Below are 8812 nucleotides of genomic sequence, written 5' to 3' on the forward strand. Positions count from 1 at the left end.
CTATACCCAGCTTGTTTGAGGGCAGAAGAGAGTGTAAGAAACTATTGACAAGAAGCTTGTTTGAGTCCGTACAACAATTTATGAAGCTTACGTACTCATGTCTCCCCCTTTCGTCCGAAACTAGGAGGTAAGGACATGTAAACATCTTGATCAAGGTCCCCATGAAGAAAAACATTATTAACATCAAGTTGATGGAGATGCCAATTTTTTATAGAAGCTACAACAAGGAAAAGATGTACAATAACAAGTTTTGCTGCCGACGCGAAAATCTCTCAATAATCTATTCCCTCAACTTGATTGTACCCTTTGGCGACCACCGTGCTTTATACCGCTAAATGGATCCATCAGATTTGAACTTGATTTTGTATAGCCATTTGCAGCCAACCGGTTTCTTTCCAAGAGGTAGGGGATGAAGTAACCAAGTTCCATTAGCTTCAAGAGAAGCCAGCCATTTAGGGTTAGAAACTGCATGTGCAAATGAGCGAGGTCATATTGCAACGGAAATAGAAATAGTGAAAGCACGATGTGTTGGCGATAAGCGGTCATATGTAATAACATCATATAAGGGATAAAGAGTGCCTCGAGTTTCAGCCAACGCAGAGTTAGATAATGGGAGAGACCGAGAAGGGAGTGGGACGACAACATGATAGTGCTATAGATAGTTGAGCACATTTGTTGCTCGTGAGCCATGGATGAGGGGCCGGTGCAATAGAAGATAAAGAAGTGGAAGGTGAGGATGAAGGAGAATCTGGTGCATTGATCACATGTCATGCATGGAATCTTGTGCATTGGGTTCAGTGTTTGAATTGGTGGATTGAATAGGAGTATGATCATCAAAAATAGGTTCTTGAGCTTGTGGCAGCACAAGAGAAGAGTCTGCAGTGGAAGATGGGAAAGGAAACACTGTTTCATGAAACAAAGCATCATGGGAGATAAAAAATCTACTCGTAGTGAGATCATATACCTGATATCCTTTTGTGCCGTATGAATATCTAAGAAAAATACAACGTGTGACCCTTGCATCAAATTTTTTGGGACAGTGATGATGTGAAGAGGCAAAACATATGCACCCAAAAACCCTTATGTGATCACAGGAGGAGGCTGAAATGCCTTTATAAGTCTTCCTGGCCCCTAGAAGGGGTGGATAACCATGGTTTGCCACCAGTTGTCCCCCTTAAAAAATATAAATAAATAAATAAATAAAAAATAAAAAACCCTTATGTGATCATAAGTGGGTTGCTTTTGAAAGAGCACTTCATGTGGTGTTTTTCCCTTAAGAACTAAGGTAGAAGTTCAATTAATAAGGTAAGTGGTTGTTAAAATGGCATCCCCAAAATTTCTTTGGGAGGTTGGCATACAATAAGGCACGTGCTACATTGAGTAGGTGATGATGTTTTCTCTCAGCTACGCCATTTTCTGTGGGGTATAAACACAACTAGTTTGATGAAAAATCCCTTTATCTAAATAAAATTGTGTCATCATGAGTCACTTCGAATTGTTTTAACCTTGGAAGAAAAATGTGTTTCAACATGATTGATGGAGGAAGTCAGATATTGGTGTGTATCTAATTTATGGTGCATAAAATAGACGTACATGCATCGCGAATAATCATCAACGATCGTTAAAAAATATTGTGCCCCAGTGATTGTAGGAATATGATAACCTCCCCAAATATCACCATGAATTAATTCAAAAGGAGCATGTGTATTAATTGAACTTAATGGAAATGAAACATGAATCTGTTTAGCCAATGGGCAAAACCAACAATCACCAATATCGCAAACTTGCATGTTTTTAACTGAAGGAGAGAAAGCACAAAGGCTTTTATTTGACAGATGACCAAGGCGTTGATGCCAAAGCCGAGAAGAAGTAGTAGTGACAACTGAAACAAAATTGCATCCAATCCTATTCACAGTCAAGTTAATAATGTCCTTCTCATTCAATTCCCATTCCAATCATCTTCCCCGATCGTTGGTCCTGAAGCATGCAAAGTTTATCAAAGAATATGGCAAAGCAAGAAAAAGTTTTAGTAAGTTTGCTGAAAATATCATATTTAATTTGAATGATAGATGGAATGCAAAGTACGTTATGTAGAACAAGATCATTTGAGAAGTGAATGGTTCCAATGTGAGTCACATCAGCAAGTGCATGATTGGGAAGATGCACTCAATTTGCAATCGGAATTCTTGTGGTCATCAAATGAAGCGAGTGATGAGTCAATATTTTACTATATATTTTACCCTAATCTTATTATTAATTTATTGATTATTTTGGCAAGATTATGATATTTTGAATTATATTTCTAATGTAGGACATTCAACGTCCTCTTGAGCATAAAGCAATCAAATGGACGAATTTTGGAGAATTGAGGATGTTCGTGAGTCTTTCAAGATGATTGTATCAAAGTTTCAAAATTTTCTACTAAGCCATTTGACTGTGGCAATGAAATAAGACCCAACACACAGCTTTCCAGATTGACGTTTCTAGACGTTTTGGGTATTTTGGAGGTCAATGTGGCATATTTTGAGGAAGATTCCTTTTGAGGATTTGTTGGGGACAACTTAAGCTTTCAAAGGAGATCTTTTGGGACCAAATCGGAGTTGATTTGGTTGGTCAAAAGTCTGATTTTATGAGAAGTCCAAATTTCAGTTCAAATATGAAACCTTTTATTTGTTGTTTTATTATTTTATTATGTTTCCTAGTTTTATTCTAAGATGTTTTAGAATTTTATTTTGTAGTAGTATAAATAAGGATATTTAGCCATTAGGGTTAAAGAGGACAAGGAGGAAGACACTACTTTAGAGAGCTTTTGACTATTGAAGTTTATTTTTTAAGTGTTTTGTATCTATGTTCTTAATAATATTTTGTTTTATTATTGTTCGTAACTAGTTTCTTTTTTTAGAGCTAGACCACAAGTCTTAGCAAGAATATGTAGTTTCTTTTCAATTTACTTACGATATTATGCATGCATATGTTTTGAATTATTAATCACCTTTTTAAACTATCTAAGTGTCTTAATGATTCACGACCATTATGATAGTTAGAAAAGTAATTTGATGCAATTTTGGTCGAAAGGTTCCCTGAAATTGGCGCTGGCTTCTTGTGATTACTAATTGTAATTTCACTTAAGGACAAACACCACGTCTTAAGGGTTGCATGGTTTTTCAAAGGGTTTTTGCAAAACTTAATGAGTCTTTCATGTTCAATTTTGATCCGAACGTCCGAACGGGTTGCATATTAGATATACGTTCTATGTTAGAGGTTCCAAGTAGGATATATATTAGGAAAAGCTAACCTTCAAAGTATGCATGGGTAATTCATAAGTAATTGAGAGAATTACGTAGGATTGTTAAGGTGACAGCGGAACCCTAGTCTTTAAATTGATTTTCTTTAAATTGATTTTCTTTAAATTGTTTTCTAGTTGATTTATTTAATTTTTTTATTAAATTCGTTTTTAATATTTTAAGTCAGAAAATCAATATTTTCCAAACTTTGTTTTAAATAATTAATTAAGAGTTGATTTTAAATACAAATTATTCATTCAATCCCTGTGAAACGACCTTGCTTGCTGTTTATACTGCAACTACCTTGTTCTCTTACATTTATTTTTTAAGTGTTTTTATCCCTACTTTTGCAGGTGGTAAAAATCCTATCAGCAAAAAATGTGGTCTGTGGCCCCAGTGTCAAAGATCTAACTTGTTTCTTCACTGAAAACAGAAGCACATAAAGCTTTACCTGAGAGATCATTCATGCTCGACGCAGCACTGATTGATTCGCCATGGGGTTTGACTTGTTCTTTGCAAGGAGAGCAAGAAGATTATGATATTGTTCTGTAGTGAGGCTATACGATGGACGGGGCACTGTTGGACTTATTGGATTTGTGTCAACATGGTTCGCCTTCGAAGTGAACCCCTTTCGATCTTGGTAGTCAGCTTTGTCGTTGTAGGAACTCGCCTTCTTTAGCTTGCTGAATTGGTCAACAAGATGGCCTTTCTACCCATAATAGTCACATTTGAGATGTGCCATATGGTGTTGCAGCGGTCACAATTTAGATGAGGATTCTTAGGTGTGAAGTTCCTACCATAATTCCTTGAATTATCTTGCACTGCAAAGGCTATTGCATCGGGGATTGAGGCTTTGCCAAGTGCAAGAGTTGAAACTGCTATTTCCTTCTCATCTTGAATAATAAGTGAGTAGGCTTTGTTAACGGCAGGAAGGGGATCCATAAGCAAGATTTGTCCCCTAACCCCTGCGTAGGCATCATTAAGACCCATGAGAAATTTCATGGCCTTTTGACTTTGCTGAAACTGCAACACTTCCTTCATAGTCCTACTTGTACAGTTGGAATACAACATAGTGCATCGCACTCATCCCAGAGACCTTTCAATTTGGTATAGTAAGCACCAATATTCATATTGCCTTGAATGCAACCATGTATCTCTTGTTCGATATGAAAGAGATGTACGCTATTCACATGTGAAAAGCGCTCCTTCAAATCATTCCAGCAATATCGTTGTAGATCACGCTCGCCCTGATATCATGGGAAATCGAGTTAAAAAATCATGATTTGACAAGATCATTGCAGCGAGTCCACCGTTGAAGTTCTGCAGCGGAGCACCTCTTTACTTTTTAATGGTCCCGTCAATGAAACCTTCTTTATTTTTAGCAGTAAGAGCCATGAACATGGCACGACTCTTGGTGGGATAGTTTTCTTCATTTAGCTGGCTTTGCTTTCCTCAACATGTAGTCTAACCTGCCAAATCTCATATGACAATAATCCGTTTTTATCAATATATCATCATTTAGCTCTGAAAAGGGTGTAGAATTCAAAAGATTGTATTAGGAAAATGAATTATAATGAAAAGGACACTAACACTACTAACACCCAAAATACTAAAATACCCCTCCAGCTCCGCATCGGCAAACAAAGCTAAAACTTGGCATATTATTATGCTTCAAGGAATGAGTGACATTTACACAACACGCTTTACAGCTGGATCTATGTGTGTGTTGAATCCAACGGCTGGATCTTCAAAGGTGGGACCCAACATAATCGTATGTCACGTTGTACCAGTTGTCCCTTTCCTTCTTAGCTGTTTCCTTATCCATCTATTTATTTATATCATGCATTTTTTTTCTTCATTGATTCAAGGGATTGATTCGATGATATTGAATGCAAAAGAAATAAAAACAAACAGATAAACAACAAATTAAAATTAGCTTTGAAATTGATTCCTTTCCTCCATCACTTTCCCTGAATGTTTATACTCACGAATTTGGAAAGTAGATTAACCAATTGCCCACAATAGCATGATCATGTTGTACCCCATTCATTCATCATTTTATGCTTTGCTTTCTCCATAAAATATGAGATTCCACTCCACGCAACTTGAACCTTTCTCTCCTACCCTCTCTTTTCTGCGGGAAATTTTCATGTATACGATACATCAGGTTCCATAATATATATGAACATAAAAAAATTATTACAGTAAGTAGAGAAAAATATCTCCTCTTTCCAAACGAGTCTTAAGATACGAACTCAACTAAGGCATACACGGTATCAATCGAATCGAGCAGCGTCCTTGTCAATTGAGCAGATTTGAGCGTAATCAAGTTAGCTCCCGTATATGTTCAACCTCTTGATTCGAGTTAGAAATAGATTGTCAAAGTGTTCAAGGGAAGCAAGTATTGGATCCTAACAATTACAATATCACTCCAATTAAAAATAAACTCTTGTCAATCAAAAGCGAGTACGAGGCCCAAAACAAACCTCAACCTTTCCTTTACAAACAAAAACACAAAAAGAAATAGTTACCGAGGAGAAAATGTTAAAAAATGCGCCTTTTCATTTTCATGCCGCAGGATTTTTTTTTCCCAAGGTTTATCCCTTTTTTGGTTGGGGAAAGAAAATCCTAGAAAATTAAAAAGGCCAAAAAAAGAAAGAAATATTAATTTACAGGCTTGCCGTGATTGTAGCCGTAATACGAAAGGTACCACCTAACAAACTTCTTCAACCCGGTTTGCAAATCGGTTGTGGGCTTATACCCGAGTTCCCTTCGGGCCAAGCTTATATTCGCGTGCGTGAACGGAACGTCGCCGTTTCCAGGCATGTCCACCATATTTTTCTTCGCCTTCGTCCTCAACTGCCGCTCCAAGATGTTGACGAGTGTGGGCACTGTCACCGGTGATGTGTTCCCCAAATTAAAGATACGGTATGGCGCCGCTCCCCGCTTCTTCCCACCCGACCCGGTACTCTTCCCGGACGTATCCAATGACCCCAAACAACCCTTCACGATGTCGTCAATATACGTGAAATCCCGGGCCAAGTCCACCCGGTTCTTGCCCCTGTAAATGGTGATGGGCTTCCCCTGGAGGATGTTGCGGGTGAAAGAGAAATAGGCCATGTCGGGTCGGCCCCACGGTCCGTACACGGTGAAAAATCTCAACCCGGTAATTGACAGGCCATAAATATGGTTGTAAGTGTGGGTAATTTCTTCGCCGGCTTTCTTGGTGGCGGCGTAGAGGCTAGCCGGCTGGTCAGTCCGGTCTGATTCGGAGAATGGGACGTTGTCGTTCAGACCGTAGACAGAGCTGGACGAAGCCCAAACAATGGACGGCTGAGGATTGGCCGATTTGCAGACTTCGAGAAGCGTCACGAGGCCGGCGATGTTGCTGTGGACGTAAGACTGCGGATTCTCCATGGCGTACCGGACGCCGGCCTGAGCCGCCAAGTGCATCAAATGGGTGAACGCCACTGTATCGAATAGCTTGTCCAGAAGGCGATTGTCGTTTATGTCGCCCTCGACGATGAAAACGCCGTGGGTCTTGAGGAGCGACCGGCGAGCCTTCTTTAGCGACGGATCGTAGTAGCTGTTGAAGTTGTCAATTCCGACGACGCCGTCTCCGCGCTTTTTGAGGGCCAGGGAGACGTGGGTTCCGACGAAACCGGCTGCGCCGGTGACGAGGACGGACATGCCGCCGGAGCGGTGGATCTGGGCGGAGTTGCGGATCTGCTTCTCCCACTGGATGCCGCCCCAGGAGGCGGAGAAGTAGCGGCTGCCGGAGTCGACGAAGCTCTGAAAACTCAAATAGGACGCCGTCAAGGCGATAAGAAATAAGACCCACAAGAACATGGTGCTTGTGGAGGCGAAACATCGGTGGAACTGGCGGTTCATGGCGTGGCTGCGTTCGATTTTGAACTTTCCGGGCGTCGACGGGAACAACTCATCGTCCAATGCAGACGGCATATCTTGTAAAATTTCTGACCTTTTTTCTCCTGGGTTCCTCTCTGACGTCTCTTTTTCTTTGTTTCTCCAAAACCCACAATTAACAAAATTTGGAACCCGTTTTTCAGTTGGATTGGATTTGAAAAATTGGGTTTTCGATTTTGATATGCAAAAAGAAAGAGATCGAAGAAGGAAGGTAAACAAGTGCAGATTTTATTTGATTTGGGATATTAAAATATCTGCACCTGCTATTAGTGGGATGGTGATGGAGGGATATATATAGTGGTCACCCACATTGATGCACGACACCGACAGGCATGTACGCGTGAACGCGTTAATGGACCGGGGCGGCCAGTGAGGAAGTGATGAGGAAGCAGCAAAAACCAACAAACAAAAAATCAAAAACCAATAAACAAAAAAAAAAAAAAAAAGAGGAGGGCATTTTCGTCATAAAAACATATATATGTACGATGGAGTTGAAAACGTTGAATGGACTTATTATAATAGTGTATAAAGTAGATTTGGGGGATTTTGTTTGTTTGTTTGTTTCCTTAATTAACTGAGACCATTTCTAAACGAACTGGATCCTCTGCTCAGGATGAGAATTCTCGTGAACAGTCTATCAGAACCTTTGAAATTTGATCCAACGGATTCCAAACAAGAGGCCCCCTATAAGTGTAATAATTGCAGCTGTTGGATCAAGTTTGAACAGCCCAAATGGGCTACTCAAGATGATTATCATCTCGAGCTCAAGAAAGGATCTAATTCCATTTCTAAAAGGTTTGTTTTATTTGTTTTATTAACACCCACATTTTGGGACTATACCCTATATTAATTTTTAAATTAAAATTTGTCTTAACAAACCCCATTTAATTTCCAATACTACCCTCACACCTCACATCTTATACACCCCACATCTCATATCTTATACACCCCACAATCATCAACTAAGTAACCACACATCAAACTCTTCATCTCTTTCAAACAAAAGAATAATCAACATTTTAAAGACAAGAAAGATGAATTAAATTGTTGTATAAAATCTCCATCTTGCCGTTTAATTTGTAAACATTCGTCAAATTTTCTTGAATAATCACGTTGGATTCTAAGCATGATGGGTCAATGGTATGAATTGTTCTTATAAGGTCATGTCAGATCCAACTAGCCAAAAAATATTGGATTTCTTCATCATCAAATAGCCACAAGAATATTATATTTAATTACATCTTAAAATGTCAACATTCTCAAGTTTTCTTCTCATTTCTTGGATTCCAATTAGAGCAGGGCTTTGCAAAAAGTTAAATTTTTATTCCATTATTTAAATAATTTCTTGAATGTGAAAACCAACCAATGAACGGGGAACAAAACTTGATTTTTTTATTCCATTCATCAAAAGATATTTTTTTATCAACGTGTTTGTGTTTTAAGGGTTTTGTTCTACAATAGAGTGTAAGAGTAGCTATGAAGGCTCGAATAGTCATTTGACATTAGAGTTACAAGTTGTTTAGTATTACATTTTTAAAGAGTGCTACTAGACCCACCACAGTATCCTATTTTTCCACTCACATGATAATCCCACCCATCAT

At 38.9% G+C, this 8812-nt stretch overlaps 1 protein-coding gene across 1 annotated transcript; it reads right to left on the minus strand.

The window, feature by feature from the left end:
* Positions 1-5714: 5714 nt before the first annotated feature.
* LOC137737113 (UDP-glucuronate 4-epimerase 1) lies at positions 5715-7491 on the minus strand. The gene has a single exon (XM_068476492.1). The coding sequence runs from the start codon at positions 7245-7247 to the stop codon at positions 5949-5951; it is 1299 nt and encodes a 432-aa protein (XP_068332593.1). The 5' UTR covers positions 7248-7491; the 3' UTR covers positions 5715-5948.
* Positions 7492-8812: the final 1321 nt, after the last annotated feature.

The sequence above is a fragment of the Pyrus communis genome, chromosome 6 (genome assembly GCF_963583255.1).
Source record: "Pyrus communis chromosome 6, drPyrComm1.1, whole genome shotgun sequence".
NCBI classification, from domain to species: domain Eukaryota; kingdom Viridiplantae; phylum Streptophyta; class Magnoliopsida; order Rosales; family Rosaceae; genus Pyrus; species Pyrus communis.